The following is a 21,881-nucleotide window of genomic DNA, read 5'->3' as shown; positions in this document are numbered from 1 at the left end:
GAACAACATTCACTTCACCAGGGCAAAACAAAGTCACACATGTAACATATTCCCCAAATTGCCCCACTCCCACCACAGTGCACATGCGTGTGCACACACACATTTCCAAACCCCAGATTTCATGTAAAAAAACCTCCCCTTCTTTAAGTAATTGTTTTTCCTACTGCATATTTTTAATCTTGTTGTCTTTGTGTATGAATTCTTCCCTCTTGTATTCCTTTTACAGAATTTGAGAAATGAAACAATGAGGAATGATAAAGATTATACATGTATTCAAACAATATTAAAGACATATAGGTCAAAACCTTTTCTGATATCTAAATGCTATTAGATCATCCCTGTATTAAGATCTGAGTAATGATTAGTCATAATATACAGGTCAATATGTATATTCTCATCCAATTATCTTTAGAAGTTTCTACATTACATAACTCAGCCCTACATGTCTTGATGATTAAAAAAAAAAACTTTATATTAGGTGGACATGTCCACAAATATCCTAATATTCTAATGCAAATAAAACTTTTGTATTATCAGAATAACATGTCTACAATGTTATCTTACATATTAATATCTATCTTGGACAGATACTTTTATCCTCCCAGTTAAAAGGAGAGGCACTAACTATGCTTTAAGCGCCTTCAGAGATTCAAAAGATCTTTCCAAACAGGTAGAATCTTGGTTTGTGGCTTTTCCAAAGGAATGCTCAGCATTTACCCTGGCAGCTCTCATAAGGAGGCTAAGTTATTTTCAATTTTAGTATCCAAATAGGCCAGTTACTACTCCTTTGTCCTGTATCCTTCTGTGGGTAAAACACAAGATAGATAGAATTTGGTTTGTCTTCCCTTTCTTTTTAGGAGGACTAACACTCTCAGAAATAAGTGAATCCCTGCTAAAGAAAGCAGGGTTACCTATTAATGTGTCTCCTTATGAAAAAGCAAAAACCTTTACAATTGTCCTACTGCTGTAAAGGATGAAACCAAATGTCTTTTTTGTTCTTCAATTAACTTAAAAAATTAGCCTAGAGTGGTCAAAATTTAGAAAGCATATTTCAGCAAGAACTATGGATTTATAAAGAAATGTTGATTCAGATAAAATATACTTCGGACAGAAAATGAGGATAAACATTTTATGATACAACAGGAACTAGAAAACGCACAGGAATTTAAGGAAGAACATTTTTTAATGGTTGAAACCAGTCTTTATGAGGCGATTATGATGCAAAAAATATTACAATGAATAACAATGCATATTCTACTCTTTGTAATATTTCATACAATAATTCCTTTATCATTTACATCTCTTAATGCCAGAAAAGCATTCTGAAGATGCCAAGCATGAGTTGCAACTGAGTACAAAAAACAGCAAAATTTACTCTATTTCCAGAAGAGTTGCAGAACAGAGAATAAAAGTCCTTAAAATATGAATAAAGTGTGCTAAAATGTTGTCCATTTGCATGATCAGTGACAAAATACATAAGCCCTTAAAGAAAAGAGTTATACTTGCTGTATGAAGGAATTCATAGAGAAATGTGAGTCATAAGCGAATTATTTATAAATGTCTTTAAAAATATTTGGTGTGCATGAAATGCAATATGCTGATGGTCCTGGAGACTGTTGCAATTGAAGGATGATGGTGTTTTCCCCTGGAAGAGGATGACAGGAATGCACGGCCTAGGATTTGTTGAGAATGTCCACTCTTCTGAATTGGCCACCCAGAAACCAATTGTTGAATCAGAACAACACAAAGAAACTGGTTTGTGCTTGAGCCAGGTCTGTAGAAATGGAAATCAATTCAGTTGTGGAAATGATGAATTTTAAAAGCTGCTGGAGATTTTTGTGCAAGGTAGAGATTTTCATAACATCTCAATAATCCTTTTGAAATGTGCAGTTGCTTAATACAAAAAAAGAAATAGTGCCACCATTTCTTCAACTAAAAGATAAGATGTGCTTTGTAAAAGTAAAGCATATCCAATTTTCATCCTGTAGGTCGGTATTACCCAGGGTCATGACGTAGCTAGTGCATAAATGTGAAGAATCATTTGCTGCCTGTAAAGTGGAGGAAATATTACTAATCAGAAAGCAGTGGAATATTACAATGAATAATACTTAAATTTTATATCTGAGATATCATACTGTTTATTAATCAGTTCAATTTCTCTAGCTGCAGAGAGAAGTTATCTAATGGGCTTCACCAATAAGGCAAAACACATTCCTATTCCAGAAAGGCACATAAAAAGGGTGCTTCTCAACCCTCAAGACCAGCACACACCAGACAAGGAATGGTAGCTAGAGTACATCTGCCTTGGACCAGCATTTCCACACCCTTCAGACCAACTTCCATGTAAAAGTGTATGTACTACTTTCAAAAGGACCATTGGGTTATTTTCCTTGTTACCCCCTGAGTGAAACCACACATTAGCTCCACCATCTTACACTTTGCTCCTTCTTGCATACCCATCTTCTTACTTGTTCCTATTGTTCACAAATCTGCCCAAAGATATAATTCTTATGATATTAAAAGCTGAACTTTGCTTAAGAAAATCTATATCTTTTGTGATTCTTCTAAATCTAGTAAATCAAGTAATCAACAGTTTATTCTCTGCTTGTAAAAAAAAGGCAGTAATTTTTCCTTATAAAAATCAAATATATAAGCAAAACTAATATATTCATTGACAAAGTTGCTCCAGCAAGCCTTGAATTTTTCATTATAATTTAGCTATAAATAGACCCAAGGAATCTGACATCCAAGAATCATTAAGCAATCATAAAAATGTATCACATAATTTTAATTCTGAATACTTACAAAACATGTTTATGACTTCTGCATTTCCTTTTATTAAGTATGCTTTCCCATTAGGACAAGTTTTTTTGTTATTTTGTTTTACTTTTCAGTGGATGATCTCTTCTATTACATAGTCATACAAATGCCTTTGTTTAGTCATAATTTGTCAGTAGGCTAATGACAGGTATTGAAGGTAATATTTAATGTTTTATAATGTGAATATTTTAGGCTAGTATTTTGAAGACATTCTGTCCAAATAGTTTGGAGGCAGAATTATTGTCTTTTTGGTGACTAAATAGTAGTAGAAGTGATTAGAACCAAATATTAGGTTGCCTTCTCAAACACAAGCTCTCAATCTCACAAAAGGAAATTACGGGTCCCCAGATTCCACTTTAACTGATTTATGCTTTGGTAATAGACAATTCAAATTTATAATTTCATGGAAAACCTCTAGAAGATAGAATGGATGCCGATGAATCCAGGCTATTGGAAAATCATGAAATTGTATTAGGGATTAGATGAGATATAGAATCTTTAGCATGTACTGGCACATAGTAAACAACTAAATAAGTTATTATAGCACATATACTGCTTTTATTTACATTGCCTTGAGGTGAAGAAAAATAGAGAGAAAGTAAAAAATTCTCCCCCACAGGCGACACAAATGCTGCCTGCGATAAATAAAAAAAGGTTTTCCATTTTATGTATAAGAGTGCATGGACAATAATATCTGAAGCACAGAGGCCTAAAGTCTCTCTACAATTCTGCCAGAACTCTTGTACACATCTCTTTTTTCCTCTAAACTCTGAGTACTTGGTTTTACTATGTCAAAGATTATTTTCCCCTATTTCCTGATACTATTATATTCAAATTTTCGTTCAGGACTTTTCTAGATTTGGAAAATGCATGGCCAGCATGTCTACATGCAGCAATCCTGTTCTTATGAAACCATTTCCTAGTCAATTATTTTTAAATATCAGATAATTTAATATATAACTAGCTATATAATTGAGAAATGAACCAGTCAATTTTGGACAAGTTTTGCACAAGTGCTATATTTGTGCTAATGTTACAATGGTCACAAATACATCTTTTATCTCATTTCTCCCAGAATTAAAGGTATACTTTAGTGATCTGCTTGATAATATTTATAAGTTTATTTACTTATATTTAAAAATGATTATTGGCTAGACATGTCTAGAAATATATATGGCCTAATATATAACTTCTCTTTGATAAAATGAAAACAATATATAAGCTAATATTATTGAAGCAATATTTTTTGGTATGTACTTACTTATTTTATTGTTTTTGATCTGCATGCACAATACGAAATCATAAAAGCAACAAACATCACCACACCAACACTGAGTAAGATCATTTCTATCAGGCCAAGGAGGTTTATTTTTCCAGTTACTTGACTTCTGAACATCTTTGCCTTCTCATCACCAATGGTCCCAGTCTGTAATCAAGTTAATAATCAACATTATTTGGGTATATTAGTAAAACAAAATATTCAAACCCTTCAATTGCCTATCACCCTTTTTTCTAACACCTCTATTGGTGTTAGTCATCAGTGTCTACAAGACAAGTCAATGGAATTTTGCAAGTCAAGAAAGGCAATTAAGTGCCAGATAGGGTGTAGCCCTCTTCAGAATGATCTCAGAATGATTTCCCAATGGGTGTTTCCCCATGACAAAGGGTCACCAGTTCCACTTGCTCCAAAGACTTATTCAATGCTTTTCCTACTTTATAGCTAATCAATGCATGGATTTATACTAAAAATCCCTTGTCAGGCAATAGGATAGACTATCTTAAGACAAATGTTACAAGAAGAAAACATGTTTAATAGATGAATTTTTGAAGAAAATCTTATAGGAAATGTTTTCTAAAACCTGAAAACTAACGCAAACTTGATATTTTTGTGCAATTAGGTTATCTCAAATAGGTTTAATAAATGTCTACTCGTCCATATGGGAAATGGAAATACATATAGCTTTAAATACTATACATTCTTTTGAAACATCAAGAGCTTGTTTATTGTTTTAATAACTAACAGCTGAAAATACAAACCTCATTAAGCCAAAGAATAGGCACAATATAGTTCCTCTTCAGACGCTTTAATACTCTGTAATATACATTGAAAATAATTATGAACATATAAACTAATATTTATACATAACAAACTTTAAAATAAATGTTCAGAAATTAGTTGCTGTTGCGAATTTGGTCTTGTTCCTGTAATGACTCATGCACATTTTAATATAGTTGTTTTTTACTTCCTTTGCTCTTATGTGTCTTCTAATCACATTGATTTTTTTTCCCAAGTGTGGATTTTCCCTTTCAATAAATTCTCGGGGAACTAAAATATGAATTCCAACAATTATTGTCATAGAAATTTTTGGGCAGCTAACAAAATGAGAGATGCTATCAAACGCTCAAATAAAACTATTCCAAAATTTGTGCAAGTACCATTTCAATAAACACAAGATATGGTACTAAGCTATAGGTGAAATTTGTCATAAGCATTTAATAATGATTGTTTGGTGATGTTAAGCAAAAGATAATTGATATTGGATGTTCTTTCCACTTACATAGATTTACTCATGTTCTTACAAGAAGATACTACAGATTTTATCAAAATAACCATTTTCAAGAGACTCACTGAATTTTGTTTGATGGCTTGACCAATAGGTTGACCTGCAGCCGTTTTGCAAATTGTAAAGTGAATCCAGTTATCTAAAAAGAGAACAACTAAATAATTACCAACTTTTTAAAACATTCTTTTATACTATTCAAAACTTATTTTTCTTACAGCAGAAGAGAAGGTAGTAACTTAAGGTTAAACAGGACTACTTGAAACTTTTAAAACTCTCTATATAGTTATATTTGTATACACACGCATCCATATAGATACACAATTTATTTGCCCAATCGAATGTCAAGGTTTTAGTTAGATTTGTGATTTACTTGAAATGGTTTAAAGAAATCAACAACAAAATATAAGATCTCAGATAATTCCTGGTCAAATATATATGCTGTTAGAATCCATGTATCATTAGTTATAATACTACTTGTGTCATTGTTTAAACTAAAACATGACTAGTAAAATTCTAGAATTTCATTTACTTTTTGAAAAGGAAAATACAAAAATAAAGATTAAAACTGTTGTGCTATAACAATTTTATAAATTTTAACAATAAGTATAGTCAAATTCACATACACTCACTCTTTGAATTTTACATAATATACAATAACTCCTCATAAGCATAATTTTATATAAATATTTTAAGCCAATTAGAATCACTTCATAAACAACAATAGGAAAAAATCGACGTAATTTTCAGTAACTTAAAAGAATGTGATTCAATAACTATGATTAGTGTTATCTCCAAGATTATTTTTATTTCAATTGTATTGTTTAAAATAGCAACCAAATCAGATCAATAATGTGTTTTCTTACAGGTTCAATATCCAAGTATGTCCTATGTTCTTCTTCATTTGGGTTTAATCCATCAATAGTTTCTGAAACGTCAGGACTTGCATATAGAAAATGAGGAAGTGAAATGTACACAGGTTTCCCTGAAGACAAGTTTTAAGAGTCAATTGGAATTAATAGCTTCCTTCATTTCATATATAACTCAAAAAATATTTCCACAAAACTAAAACTTCTTAAATTAAAAAAAAATACATATTTGGTTTTTAACATGGGTGGGGAAGAATTATATCAGTTGATTTCTACTGTAAACCCCTTCAGTATTAATTTTCAATATATAAAGTTTTGTTGATGAACCCAAAGTTTCAACTATATATGTTCAGCTTTCAGGCAGTAATATGTCTAGGGACTAAGAATTTATTTAACAGTAGTTTTTTTTTTCTTCCTCCACACCCATGTTAGTATGATAAATATGTACAGTATAAGCTAGCCTCCAAATTTTATGTTTAACTCTAGCTTTAGATACATACTGAAAATACATTTACCTGTACCATTTTCTAGTGAAAAAAGTTAGAACAATGACAGATGGATAACAGGATGCGCAAAGTGTTCTCGGAATTATTTTCATTTCACCCTAAATCTAAAAGCAGCCACAAAGAAATGCTAGTGTGGTTTTAACTAAATTTTGTAACACTGAAACACATATTTGGGACCTTCCCAAAATACAAAATCAGCACTAAAATTTTCTGCCACCATTCTGCCCTAATTACTTTCTTACTTTAATTTTAAATTTTGCTTGCAAAGGGATTTTGTGGTAAAGGTCTCATTTTAAAGAATATCACAAATTATGATATGGACTGTGCTGCTGAGGATATTTACTCACCTTCTTTGCATTTGCTGATGTCTAGCACACCATATGATGTACAATTTTTTGAGATAATTTTTTCTGTGCAGAAACAATGGTTGTCTGGGTTTTGAACTGGAGAGGCAAAGGCCTTGGATGGAAGAACAAATCTATACACAGGAATTCCTTTCAGATTAACGTCGGATTCAAATACAGCATAGATTGACCTAAATACAGAGAAAAAAGAGCTGCATTCCAGGAACCTGAACTTACATTCTGGAGATTCATTTTTTCTTATTCTTGCTTTACCTTACAAACATCATACACTCTATCTTAAATTCTTGTTTCATTCTTAGGAAAAAAAGTGATTGGGAAATTTTAACACATACTAGAACTCAATACCCAAGTATGAACTATTCTTGTTTGTGAAGTACCATGTTTATTTATACCAAAGTTAGTAAATATTTATAGCACTTCTTTCAAATACTTTATTTGTGATCAGTTTAAATGAAATAAAGTTTCTTTCACAGCTTAATTAGTCCTGGAGAGAAAGACCACTCACTGGAGTGTGTGCATATACATGCTGGATATATACCTGGTACATTTCCATCATTTACCAAGTGTCTACTTGTATAGAACCATAGGGTTCAATACACATTTTTTTTCTAATCCCCAGATACACCTATATGAAGAAATACTGCTGTCTTAAATTTTACAGATAAGAAAAAAAATCCGAGATGTTAAATGCTTACCCACCATCATACAGTCTTTAGGGACAGAGCTTGGGCTCGAGGGTAGTGGTAAAGGCTCCAGTGTTCGTGGGTTATCTACTGGGCCCCACAAATTTGAGCAGAGCACATGAACACAGTTCTGTTACATCTGCATCATCTTCTCTGTATGTCTTTAGAAAGACTGGACTTACTCTTCTGGACTTCATTGTTATTAGACTACTAGTTTAGTTTCAAAGAGGCAAAATGGTTCTTGCTTAGAAATAGCAAAAAAATGATTTACGCTATTAAAAATTGGAGGATATAGAAGAATATTTTGCAGAGTTAATAAACATTATGAATTTTCTATGCTGTGTTTAATCATTATTTGAGAAAAATAATAAAGTTTCTTGGTCTGCATTTTGTCACCTGGGGTCTGACTCAGACATACTTCAGTTTTTCTCTTACCTGCAAATGTCGGAAGAAAAGAACTGCAATACCTGGCTCTTCTCAACAAAAGGTGGAAACGAGGCTGCATCTGTTTAAAAATCGAGTGGCAAATGATTAGATGTAATATGTGTTCTAGAAAAAAACCTAGAAATCTCTCCTCCAGTGTAGTCAGTAGAAATATAATGCAAACTACCTAAGTTATTTATCTAGCAGCAACATTTTTAAAAGGTAAAAAGAAATAACCGGCCAGGCACGGTGACTCAAGCCTGTAAGCCCAGCAGTTTGGAAGGCCAAGGCGGGTGGATCACCTGAGGTCAGGAGTTCGAGACCAGCCTGGCCAACATGGTAAAACCCCATCTCTACCAAAAATACACAAAATTAGCCGGGTGTGGTAGTGGGCACTTGTAATCCCAGCTACTTGGGAGGCTGAGGCAGGATAATTGCTTGCACCCAAGAGGCGGAGGTTACAGTGAGCCAAGATTGTGCCATTGCACTCCAGCCTGGGCAACAAGTGGACAACTTTGTCTCAAACAAAACCAAACCGAATGCTATTTTATTTAACTTATTAATATTCAAAATATTTTAACATGTAACCATTATAAAATATTTTAAATTCTTAAAATCTGAAAATCCACGGTGCATTTTATATTTACAGCACATTTCAAATCATACTAGCCGTATTTTGAGTCCTTAACAGTTACATATGGCTAGGGGCTGCTATAGTCAACAACAAATCTACATACTATACATATTTAATGGTACAAAATAAAAGAAACTTAAACATAAAATGAAATGTCAAGGCTAACATTGTGTTTGTTTTTTGAAATGCCCCACCCCACCAGCAGAGTGGCACTTTTCTTCCAGGGAAGTTCATTTGGAACTCCTGCTATGTCCACATTTCTTATTTGTAGTGATTTTGTGTTTCATTGGCCCTATGGCTGATGAATACTTCTAAAAATACTTACTAAAGTTCTCTCACTAAACAGAACTTCAAATGCTTTGAAAGTATATTAAAAAAGTCATTTATTGAATTTACTTTTTGCTACAACTATGATCCATGGCAAACATTGGATATATGAAGAAATAATTAGTTAACTCTTCCATGTACTTCTCACATGAATATCACTAATATGAGTCGTCATTGAATAAATTTTAAATGGTAAGTCTCATCTTCAATTATGCATTGCAGGTTCTTTCTCTGGCAAGTGTGTCAACCTTGTGACCTTATTTTCATTACTTTACACTCTTGTGACAAGTGAAATATAAGCCCCCATATGGGCATTGCCAACACCTGCTTTCCCATTTCCTTAATAATTAAAGAAAAATACATTGAAAAACTTTTAAGATCATTATCTAAAATATCATTGAAGATTATGTGCAGAGCTTCCCCCCACCGCCCAAAATAAACATTCTAAATGTATACCAATACTTCCATTTTAAGTCTTTTCAAACTTACTGAAGAAGGTAAAGAGGATGCACTTCTAAATTATGATGAAAACACATTAGAACCTTACTGTTTTATTACTTTCTTTTCCCTAGTGCCATAAGCAAGAATCTCTCTCACAGGGATCATCCCCTGCTCTGTCCAAATTCCCTCTTTTCCTAGTTTGTTTCAGGTCTATTTTCACCCTAGATATTTTTAACATCATGCCTGATGCTCATGCATTTATATTATTGTCAATGAATCCTCTTTTTAAAGATTTCACCCCTTAAACCCATAAAGAATCCTTCACTAGGAGTAACACAGTATATTTATCTCTGCATCTAAGGACTAAGTATTCTGCTTATACAACTACTAGCATTGGTAGTATTGAGGACTTGAAAATTTATTTCCAGAAATGCTTTACTTAGAAAATAACTTCTTTACCCACTCTTATGGCTTAAAACCCTGCAAAACCTTGGCTGGTCACGGTGGCTCTAGCCTGTAATCTCAGCACTTTGGGAGGTCGAGGGGGATGGATCACAAGGTCAAGAGATCAAGACCATCCTGGCCAACATGGTGAAACCCTGTCTCTACTGAAAATAACAAAAATTAGTTGGGCGTGGTGGCAGGCGCTTGTAGTCCCAGCTACTTGGGAGGCTGAGACAGGAGAATCACTTGAACCTAGGAGGTAGAGGTTTCAGTGAGCCGAGATCGCGCCACTGCACTCCAGCCTGGTGACAGAGCCAGATTCTATCTCAGAAAACAAAACAAAACAAAACAAAACTCCTGCAAAGCAAATTCAACAGTGTTTTTGCTGTTTTTTTTTTTTTTCCTACCAGGCAATGATAGAAATAAATATGCATAGGAAGTCAATAATCATACCTTTGGCAAAGAAAACATTCTCTGTGCTTCATTTTTACTTAACTGTCTTTATGGGATATTCCCTAATTTTGTGAACTTCGTGCTTTTGTTTCCTAGTAGTTGAAAGCTTGCCTCTGATATTGATTCATGATATTTGATTCCCACGACTTTTTCCTTTTTTTTTTTTTTTTTTTTTTTTGAGACAGGGTCTCATACTGTTGCCCAGGTTAGAGTGCAGAGGCACAATTATAGTTCATTGCAGCCTCCACCTCCTGGAATCAAGTGATCCTCCTGCCTCAGCTTCCGAAGTAGCTGGAACTATAGGCATGCACCACCATGCGCAGCTAATATTTGTATTTTTTTGTAAAGATGGGATTTTTGCCATGTTGCCCAGGCTGGTCCCAACCTCCTGGGCACAAGCAATCCACCTACCTTCGTCTCTCAAAGTGCTGGGATTATAGGCGTGAGCCACCATGACCAGCCTCCCATTGCGTTTTAAAAATCTTAATTCTTAAACTAATAGGCATATCTGTACTTTGCTTATCCTGAAGGAGAATAAGCCTGATCTAACCATACCCTAAATCTAAGTTTATAGCTCTTTTTCCCAATTCTAATTTGGAATGCTCATTTTTTACATATATTTTTCATAGTTAAGAAGACATCTGACCTTGTTTTTGTTTTCTCTCTTATTCTGACCACCTTACCCAAAAATGGATGTTTCTGTCTTGCAACTTTATTCTATCTCAGCTATAAGCCTTGCTTAGATATGTTTTCTCTTTTGTAATTAACTTTTTTTTATTCTTTCAATTCTAACTTATCTGTATACTATTTATAAAAGATTTGAAAAGTAAAGTGTTTTTTGTTGTTTTTTTACCATTTACTTCTGTTGCCAGGATGACAGTTAAGTTTTTTCAAAGCAAACATTTCTCTGAGTCATGCAGTAAGGGCTAATTTTTTATGATTAATCTTCACAAATCCCATTACATTGAACACACATTTACTAAGCCAATATACAAATAGGGACTCTGAATTATGTTGTGGGGATATAAAGGCAAGTAAACACACACCCTCAACTTTCAGAACACTGTCAGTATAATGGTGGATTTGTGGGAAAGGGAGGTGGATTCACTGTGATGACCACAAAACAAATATTCTTACCTGTACCATTAATCATGTCGCAATAACTTTCCCAATAGGAGAGATTCCTTAAGAATAGAAAAAGACAATGAATAAACATTCTCATTTAAAGAATACCTTTCTTACATTACTTTTTCTATTATAATTCAATACTTCTGTTAATATGATGCATTTAAATGTGACAATACTAAGTTTAAGAAATGTTTAATTCTGTTCATGTTTTGTTTGAACCTTTTATCTTATTGCAATGTACCTGATGCCATTAGGTGGCCAGATCATAAAATAAAAACTGCCAGGTGTTAATTAGAAACGTCTTGGAATAGGGAAAAAATTAAAAACATTTATCAGAAACTTAAATCTCTACTTAGGGGAGAATTTTTTTTCCCAATGGGATACATGAATTACTCGCTCAGTAGCATAAGTGTTCAGAATGAATAGATGGAAAGTGTTAAATGGGTAACTGAAGTAAACTCAGTATAAGGCAGGCAGAAGAGAGAAGCGAGGAAGAGGAAAGAAAGAAGTTGATGTTTGGATCAGCAAACATTTAAAACATGTAGACGATTGATTTATATTCCTGCCCCTTCCCCTCTTTAATTCTCACATGGACTAACATTAAAGTAGGAAAGATTTTATTAATTTATGCTTTGTTGTTTAAATAAGCTATATATATCTGAAAGTGATAAAAACAATAGTAATAGTTCCCCTGCATCCTCACCTTTTTGGTGATGGAAAAACTTTTTTTCTACTCCTAACAGTGACATGTCAAGACAAGCCATTACATACTTTTTAAACAAAATAAGTGGTTAATCATGTTCAGTCTTGCCATGAGTTAAATCAACCTTATAATCTTAAAGTGATGTGAAATTCTTACTCTAATTAGGAGCTCTTTGCAACTCCCCTCCACATCTCTGTAATATTAGTGAAATGTTCGTTATGTCTCAATATAAAAAATTGCTGTGATTTCCTCTTAAATGAATATTTAGAAGTGTTTTTTTCCGTCTACTGACTTTTCTTTAAAAATATGTAACTGTGGACTCTTTAGAAGAGAAAGTAATCCACTAATAATATTTTAGCTGTTAAATGCAATTATTAGATAGACTCAGTTTGAGGTAGGGGTTACTTTAGATTCATAAAAACATTTTGTGTCTTTTGGTTTTGATCACTTCATTCTTTTTCAGAAAAAAAACTGGTCTAAAACACAATTGTTAACTTTATGGAGAAGAAAGCTTGTTCGTTCCCCTGATATTAGGGTTCTTCCTAGTTTACATTTATGATAAATTATAAATTCTTTAGATGAATAGGCCAAAACTAGGGAAAAATAAGGAAATAATGGCTTAGGAAGCTGATTTTTTATTTTACCACTTTAAAAGTGGCATAGTCTTCATTTTTACATTTTGTATGTACATTGTAGAACTGCACTTGAAATATTCATTCCATTTTTGCATTGATAAAGACTGTTTGCAGGGGGAAGGTCATGAAAGCACTTGCCTGGATTCATTAAGCTTCCATGCTTCCATCTTTATAGACACATTTAGGTCATGGCACTGGAATATAGAATTTGATCTGCTCGATTTAAAAAGTAAAAAAAAAAGTTTCCATCTACTAGACAATCAGTTTTTTTTTTAATCTTTTCATTTATGGTATCTAATTGTAAGAATAATTGTATTATAATGCTGGATATGTAGCAGAGATGAAAAAATAGTCCCTTTGGGGATTTATGTAACATAACCTATGCAGAAAGGTGAACCAAACCCTAAAGTGGAGCTGATAGTCAGCAGCTATGCACTGGTGTGAACGCACCAGTTGCCACAACTAAAGGGTTAATACCTAGCAGAACAGGAGTTTCCAGAGCTGAATTATAACCAGGTCTGTTCTATAGTTTGGTGTCTGTGTCTTATGAGACGTTAAATGAATACCATTCCTGTTTAAGAGTACCCTAGTAACACACATGCACATTTTACCCGAATACCTACCTTTTACCTTTATAGGTGTCGATTATGGCAACTTTACTTATGCTGTCTTTTCCATTGAAAACTTTATAAACTCCATCCGCAGTATTGTTGTACTGAAAATATATGTATGGGAAAAATTTGCTTCTAGAACAAATCATTTTTTCAAAGTTATACAATATATAACTTACTTTCACATTTCTCAATCACTGGTTACTCATATAACTTGAAATACATCTGCAATACATTTTTTTTAAAATATTGGCCTTAAAAAAATTGTGAAAGGTGCCTAGAAATAAGTGCTAGATGCTGAGACAAAGAAGCTACATATCAGAAGCTGACAAGATGTGAACTCTAGCACTCTTTGTCATCATTAAGCCAATGAGGGCATTTTGATCACTATTCTTACTATGTTGAGGTGAGGGACATTGAACAAACCTATAAGAACAATGATTTATAGGGGTATTCTAAATGTTATGACCATTAATAAGTGGTTACTAAAATGATAAAAATTAGGCATCCACAATTTAAAGCATTAGCCAAAGAAAGAGCTATGAGTATTGAGTTAAAATGAGAACGAATTTGATTCGTTATGGCTTTCTACATTCTTATCTAATTGATATATAACCTTGTCATCCTAACAGCATCTAAAAGTAAAACAATGAACTAGAGAACATAATATTCACATATAGTGCCAAATGAAGTCATAGTCAAACTTCCAATTCAATAGTTAGCTTATCCTATTTGTAATTCAAAACATTAAGCTGTAATGAAGTATACCACCAAGTTCACATTTTCCTTAATCTTCAAGCTGCCATCTCATGACATTGTGGACTACTAAAAATTCTTATTTACAGACCCCATTAAAATGAAGTCTATTAGCTTATCAGTATTGAGATGTGAACATTAGGCTAACTTTTAAGTAAAAATTAAATGTGTAAGAGGTCTAGAAAAGGAGGAGTGAGGAGTATATTTAAAACAAATAAAAATATGGTATTAAACTTGATTATGTGAAAAGGGAAATAAAAGCCAAAAACAGCACTCAAAGATTTACAGACTAGCTTACCAGCTAATTTAAAACAAATTGTATATTTATAAATGAGTAGAAACCTGATTAAATCTGATCTTCAGGTTTAAATTTAATTGTTAAATTCAGATGAATTTCCCGACTAGGAAAGCTGAAGCTACAATGGGAAGGGGACTTTTTAAAAAGTTCGGATATATATCTCCAGATCAGCAATAAGACTAATGAGCTAAATTATAAAATTATGCCTTGCCAATGCCATTGAATTAATTCAATTAAAATGTAATAATATTGCCATTCATATTTGGTACTTACAGGATAAAACATACCAACTCTAGTAGAAACAGGGTATGGAACCAAACTCAAAAATGGATCCGTATAGCCCCATAACAGTTCTCTCAAAGTTCTGACTTGGAACATAGAAGATTTTGACTTGTTAATAAGCGAATTGAGTACCACTTGAACAAATGGATTTGGATAGATATGGGATGCAGCCTACAAGAAAAAAAAGTCACTGTTTAAGACAGGAATACAATATTAGATTTTAACAAATAAATGGATTAAATACTAATACTGAGCTTAATACAAGACTTTTTGAAGCTTATCTTTAAAATTACTGCCAAATCCTACCAAAACTCAAAGTATAATTTTTCTGATTCCTAGATGATTACATTTCTTTGCCTCAGTGCCAGCCACAAGAAGAAGATATTCCAAGTTAAGATCTATTTATTTAATGATACACTTAAACTGGTCTTCTCAAATACCTAATGCATTAATGTATACGAGGCTTAAAACCTAGATGACGGGTTGATAGGTGCAGCAAACCACCATGGCACACGTATACCTATGTAACAAACCTGCATGTTCAGCACATGTATCCCAGAACTTAAACAAACAAACAAACAAACAAAAAGCCAGAGGTCTGGTCCGAAAGGCTCTGGAGCCATATGTGACAGAAATGGTGCAGGCAATTGTTGCAGGCATGTTCATCACAATGGCAGGTTCCACGTCTAATGGCACGAGGCTCTCTGCCAGTGACCTGACCAATGGTGCGGGTGAAATGCTGACCACAAGCTCCAACAGGTCTCCGTACAGCATCTCCAGGGTAAAGACCCCGGTGTCCCAGGTTGGGGAGGACGAAGAAGACTATGACGAGGACAACTGACGTCCTCTCCATTTCAATTTCAGCTTCAGGAAAATGTTTAGGCAAAGAAGCTTCTTTTTTTAATGTGGGTTTTCTGTTTCCTTTTGGCCTACTCTCAAGAAGATATTGGTAAGCTATTGAACTTTGACATGCACCTCCGGTAAGCAAGGATTGTTTTCCATAGAATTAGGATGTGCTGTGGATGTGCGGTTTGATGCCAGTGTGCTGATGCAGAGCCTTCATATACTTTTTAGGATTTTGTGTTTTCATTTTCTATTTTTCTTAAAATGCAGAGTTCATTTTTGCCCCTTAAGGGTTTTTGCTGAGCTTACTGAAAAATTGTACTTCATCCACGTAAACGCCCTCGTGTTGCGGATGGTGAGCACCAAATGCCGTTTATTTGCCGTGAGTTTGGACGGCACCCTCTGTTGGCGGATAGCGAGACTCGGCGGAGTTTTATGTTTGTTCAGTGGTGTGGTGTCTAGAGCTCCAAGCAAACAGCAGAATTCGACTTTCCAAACAATAGACACCGTCAACCTTATCGACTTTATTTTCCCTTAAATTATATTGACAGTTGTGATTCCAATCAAGTTTATATACTCTTTTCTCTCCCCATTTTGCAGCAACAAATTGCAAAGTGCTTTTGTTTGTTTGTTTTGGCTTTGTTTGGTTAAAGGTTATTGCCAGGCTGGTACAGCTATGGAGACTGTCTGGAAAGCTTGAAATGGTTTATTGCTTATGGTAAAATTTGCCTGATTTCTCACAGGCAGAGTTTGGAAACCTTTTATTATACAATTGCTCACATACTTAAAAGTCTATCATTTAAAGACATACTGAAACAAATGTTGTACTTGTTTCCTAAGCATCTTCCTGTAATCTATTATAAAATTGAAATTAGGCGGGGCGCGGTGGCTCAAACCTGTAATCCCAGCACTTTGGGAGGCTGAGACGGGCGGATCACGAGGTCAGGAGATGGAGACCATCCTGGCTAACACGGTGAAACCCTGTCTCTACAAAAATACAAAAAACTAGCCGGGCGAGGTGGCGGGTGCCTGTAGTCCCAGCGACTCGGGAGGCTGAGGCAGGAGAATGGTGTAAACCCGGGAGGCGGAGCTTGCAGTGAGCTAAGATCCGGCCACTGCACTCCAGCCTGGGCGACAGAGCGAGACTCCGTCTCAAAAAAAAAAAAAAAAAAAGAAATTAAGTATAGAGAATGTTTCAACAAAAAATAATGTCTTCTAATGCAGTTGATTCTTACGATTTTTTCACTTTCCAAATGACCATGCCTCCTTTCAAAATAATGATATGGGAATACATTTATGACAAAAATGGAAAAATAAGTAAAACCTAATAATTCGAATGATAGGATTAATTACAGTGAGTTCTAGAGTGTTTTAAAATAGGTAACTTTGTTGTTTGTCTACTCACTGCCACAGCCAGATTGAGAACTGTGAAGTTGTCAGCTTCTGTTCCAACTGAGAGTGAAGGTTCAAAGATGGCACCATTGGGCTGTAGGAAAGAGACTGTGTTGTCCTTAGGGTCCTGGGTTATATTTTCCTTGGCTAGAAAACGAACTCTAAAGAAACAGAAGTAAGCAAAATTCAAAACATTTGTCATATGTGAACGTTAAATCTCAAATGTCATTCATTCATTCAACAAATGATTTTTGAACATATAGAATATGCCAGATATTATGGAAGCAATGGTGTTAAAATGAGAAATCAGCCAGGGTCTCTAGCAAACTAATCAGAAGGGGTCTTAAACTGGTAAACTGGAAATTAAAATAGTGAGGGAGAAGGAATATTGCTATAATGGAGACTCCATGGGAAAACACAAAACAGATACAGATCCAGATTTAGAATGGTCAGGGTAGGGGTGAGGGTTAAGACACTTTTTAGTACAAGTCTACATAAGTGGTCTATGTAACAAATAGAAGTTTAGTTAGGTAAAGTAGGGCAGATGGTAGCATGCATAAGAACGAACATAATATATTTTGGGAAATGCAGATATTTGAGTGTGGTTGGATTACAGAGTAAGAGGTGAGGAGAGTAGTGGAAATAAAGCAGCTGAAATAAGAAAGATCTCAAACATAAAACAGTTGCATATAATACTCAAATGTCAGACTTTATCCTGAGGGTAAGGAGGAGAAAGTACAAGGACTTCAGCTGGGGAATATTTAGAGCACATTTTCTTATATTAGAAAGAATGATCAAAATATGTAACCTATCCAGCACTGCTTTTTCCCTTTTTCAGTACTTTAATGAGAATTAGAGATAAGAGAATATCATTTCCATTTTTAAGGGTTATAGAACAACCTCCCCAACCCCTCAAGTATATTGAATACTTCTGTTAGTTCTAATCTCCTGACTCTAACATATCTAGGCTGCAAAGTACCAACTACATTTTAGGAATGTAGTGAAGGGTGATTATTACAGGAAAAATACATTTCACAAGTGGAAGATATTCACTGAGAAGAAATAAGATATACATCATAATTGCACTGTCATATTTGAATGTCTGTGAAGTGAGTAAATAGCCAAGGTAAAGACTTAAACAGTTGGACTGAATTTTTTAAAAACCCTTTTTATTTCATTATGATAAAAATGTAAATTCCTACAGAGTAGGAGTTTATGAGTGTTTTGTAGCTCTAAGCATCATACCTGGTATATAATGAGTTCTCAGTAAATATATTTACTAAATAAATGTCTCCGATTCTTTAAAAAGAGGATTCAAAGTTGGCTAGAAATATATTTTCAATATAATTTTATTAAAACTTTATTATTCTTGAAGTACTGCAGACAAAGAATATAAAAATCTGAAACAGCACTCAGGACAATTGTATTTTAAATTAGTGTGCATATTACTAATATTTCAAATCAAAGTACTTTAATTTTCAGAAATATGCACATATATTAAAACAATAGCAACGTGATTGTCACGGGTACTGACAACATTATACCAGTAGATGGCAGTCACTAAAAGAAAAATCCTTAAACAGCCCTGTCTTTAGAATGTTGTTTTAAAAAGGGAACATAATTACTGAATTTTTTGTTTAAAACTTAGATTGTATGGAAGTTTTGGAATGTGTTTGTGTATAAGGTCAAGGGAAGGAATTTAGACTTTTCTCAAGATTACTTTATGTTCTTTTCAAAGCAAAGTAACTTAAAAAATGAATTATGGATCTAAGGATAGTCTGAAGGAATTACAGCATCTTCGTAGAGTTGGTGTAGGTAGAAACACGCATAAGATCTAAACCCGAGCAATTTCGTGGTTTGATTCAGGTCATATCTTACTTTAGCAGCCATTGGCCAAATAAAGCCTGTGGTTCTGTTTGAGGAAGGACATTCTCACATACTTCCAATGTCAGATGGATTTAGGGTATAATTAATTATGAAAAAGCATGTTTAGCTCAACACAAACACTATCAAAGTGTTAACTTTTTTCTAAAAGGTACTGGTTGTTTTTCCATTATTTAAGGCACTCAGGCGAACAATAAAAGACTATTTTGGTGACATCATGAGACAAGATGACCTATAATTAATCAAGAATCCCTTTAAAATTGTCATAGAAAGAGCTATTTATGGATTCTAAAATTTAGCTGTAAATGCAACTGTTCTTCTCCAGTCTTTGCTCCATTGCCTCTCTAAGCAAATCAAATATACCTAACACATTCCCTTTTTGTCCCTTAGAGAGACAGGTTAAAAGCTCTAAGAAAAAAATATAGATTAGTTACCAACTACCAGAGGAGAACTATTTCAATAACATGTTTTCTCATATCCCAAATAATATATTTAAAAGTGAAAAATATGGTCGGGCATGGTGGGTCACACCTGTAATCCCAACACTTTGCAAGGCCAAGGCATGTGGATTGCTGGAGCCCAGGAGTTTGAGGCCAGCATGGGCAACATGGCGACACCCTGTCTACAAAAAAAAAAAAAAAAAAAAAAAGGAGGAGATTCGGGTAAAACTGCTAAGACAGGACATGCACCGAGGCCCTCTGTGGCTTCCATGTCATGTGCTATGGTAGTAGGCACCACCCTCACAACATGCCTGTTATTTCATTTTATTTTGAGTGTGAGTTTTCAATGTGGAAGCATAGTAATGCTTTAGAGAGGAAGGAAAATTATACAATCATCTGATAACCAAAACAGATAAAGATACTAAAACTATAAATTATAAGAAATCACTGGAAATACAAAATTTTATGATAAGAACTAATCATGATGTATAACTAGTTGTGATTATCCGTGAGGGAAAATACACATTTAGGTAATGAATTCTATAGCAGAACATAACTATGTTTCCATATGGATACCATAAATATATTCCTAATCCTTGGTTAAGGTGATGTTTTTAGCACCTTAATCTCCCCCTTTTTTCCCCTTTTTTGTGAAAAAGATAGAGGCTATAATTGAAATAGGAGAAAATGTATATAAAAATCTGGGAGTTACTAGTACCTACATCTGTGTGAACACAGACAAGTGACCTCACATCCACTAGATCAGGCATTTTTAATTCACAAAATGACAGATTCTGGCTGATCATTTCCTCTAGTTCTAATACTCTAAGATTCTGTTCAAAAGTGTATTAAACTATTAGGGAAGGCAGAGGAAAGATAAAAATATTCAGTCTCAACACTAGAGAAAATATAAGAGTGAAACTAAAATAGATCAATGTAAACATCTATATGACCTGGAAGTTAATTTGAATATAAATCCTGAGTAGGTACCGCAGCTAGGAAAAATGAATTGAGCACTGTGGTTCTCAAAAATTGTGTATTCAAATCACCCAGGGTTTGTAAAACTCTTTAGTGGGCCTCAACTCTTTCATTCATTTGTTTTGGGATGAGGTGTAGGGATTTGCCTGTTTCCCAATTCCCTGTTGATGCTGATGCAGCTGATGCAGCTGGCCCAGCACATTGCTGTGGCCCAGCTATACTTTGAGAACCACTGTTAAGATATGCTTTAAATTTCAAGATGTGAAAACTGATTTTTTTTTTCTCAGCAGGAATATTTCAGAGTTGTTGAGAATATATGCACAATAACAAAACACTAACTTCATAAACATAGGGAAGTTATTTGATACTGGTAAGTTTATAATAAAATGTTTAACTTTTCTATATACTGTCTAATAAATATTTGGATAATGTATATATCTTCCAGTTTTTTGAAAATAAATACCTTAAAATCATTAAATTCTTAGATTAGGATGCTACACAGATAGGAAAACTATTCTAAAGAATATTTTTGGCAAGAAAATAATAAGTACATTTCAATACAATGACATTTTTCAAGTAGAAGACTTCTCAGAAATATATGTTCAAGGTAAGAGTACCTCGTATTTGTGGGGACTCACTCACCTGTACGTATAAGGACCTCTTTGCTTAACTTGAATGTTGCTGCTGTTCATCATCACTTCCTGTGGATTTTGCACATCAAAGATCCAAAACTGTCTGTAAATTTCTGTGCCTGTTTTAACCCAATTTTTAAAAGCAATTGTACCTTCTTCAAGGACAACTTCCTATGAAAAAGAAAATAAGTTTGGGTTATGTCTTTGTAGTAAGTACAGGCACTTCTGGGCGATTGTTTGTAGTCTTGAGTCAGCCAGAATAAAAGGACCAAGCTCAAGTGCCTCATTCATGAGAACTTTTGCAACCTTGCCATACACTTGCAACAGAAATGTGTTCAACAAATTATTATCACAGCAGTCTTTTTAGCCTTTTACAAAGAGAATCAGTGTGTAATAGTGAAGACATGACTATTGATTTTAAGGCAAATTTTAAAGTGACCCTTTGGCAGCTTTAGAGTGACCGTTTGAAAATATTGCAACAGTCAACATGATTTATTAAGCAAATTTTACCGAAGTTCAAAAAAGTTCTACTGAGTTGAACATGAACTTCTTCTCTGCCCCTAAGCTGGATTGATGAAACCAAACACAAAAACTGAGTGAAAAATCTAGTGGTATAGGAAGCTTTTTCTTTTCCTTCAAGAGTTAGACACTCCAGGGGATGGCACTTAACACTTACTACATTAAGAAAATAAAAATATCTACATGAAGAACACAAATTTGACATCACGTCTTCAAAATGCTGCTCAATCTGGCTTCCCCAACCCTTTTTTTTT

The 21,881-nt window shown here is 34.1% G+C and overlaps 1 protein-coding gene and 1 long non-coding RNA gene across 10 annotated transcripts in view; one reads left to right on the top strand and one right to left on the bottom strand.

The window, feature by feature from the left end:
• Positions 1 to 1,164: 1,164 nt before the first annotated feature.
• CD36 (CD36 molecule) overlaps positions 1,165 to 21,881 on the bottom strand; it is a 77,356-nt gene continuing 56,639 nt past the window's right edge. For all 8 annotated transcript variants that reach the window (XM_050785231.1, XM_050785234.1, XM_050785235.1 and 5 more), the window contains 12 exons: positions 21,119 to 21,279; positions 17,188 to 17,335; positions 14,931 to 15,110; positions 13,616 to 13,707; positions 11,664 to 11,710; positions 8,240 to 8,309; positions 7,104 to 7,291; positions 6,248 to 6,366; positions 5,450 to 5,523; positions 4,858 to 4,912; positions 4,082 to 4,246; positions 1,165 to 2,048 (listed from right to left, as the gene is read on the bottom strand). In XM_050785231.1, coding sequence (XP_050641188.1) covers positions 4,082 to 4,246; positions 4,858 to 4,912; positions 5,450 to 5,523; positions 6,248 to 6,366; positions 7,104 to 7,291; positions 8,240 to 8,309; positions 11,664 to 11,710; positions 13,616 to 13,707; positions 14,931 to 15,110; positions 17,188 to 17,335; positions 21,119 to 21,279 — 1,299 coding nt within the window. In that variant the 3' untranslated portion in view covers positions 1,165 to 2,048. The remainder of the gene's footprint in view (positions 2,049 to 4,081; positions 4,247 to 4,857; positions 4,913 to 5,449; positions 5,524 to 6,247; positions 6,367 to 7,103; positions 7,292 to 8,239; positions 8,310 to 11,663; positions 11,711 to 13,615; positions 13,708 to 14,930; positions 15,111 to 17,187; positions 17,336 to 21,118; positions 21,280 to 21,881) is intronic.
• LOC126951244 (uncharacterized) overlaps positions 15,119 to 21,881 on the top strand; it is a 34,131-nt gene continuing 27,368 nt past the window's right edge. Inside the window, exon 1 of one of the 2 annotated variants that reach the window (XR_007724401.1) lies at positions 15,119 to 15,888. This is a non-coding gene — a long non-coding RNA (uncharacterized LOC126951244). Of the gene's footprint in view, positions 15,889 to 20,072; positions 20,847 to 21,881 lie in introns of those variants that run through there. The other variant, XR_007724400.1, reaches the window with a different exon arrangement.

Source organism: Macaca thibetana, chromosome 3 (assembly GCF_024542745.1).
Source record: "Macaca thibetana thibetana isolate TM-01 chromosome 3, ASM2454274v1, whole genome shotgun sequence".
In the NCBI taxonomy this organism is placed as follows: Eukaryota; Metazoa; Chordata; class Mammalia; order Primates; family Cercopithecidae; genus Macaca; species Macaca thibetana.
This window is presented reverse-complemented; position numbering and strand designations above follow the sequence as displayed.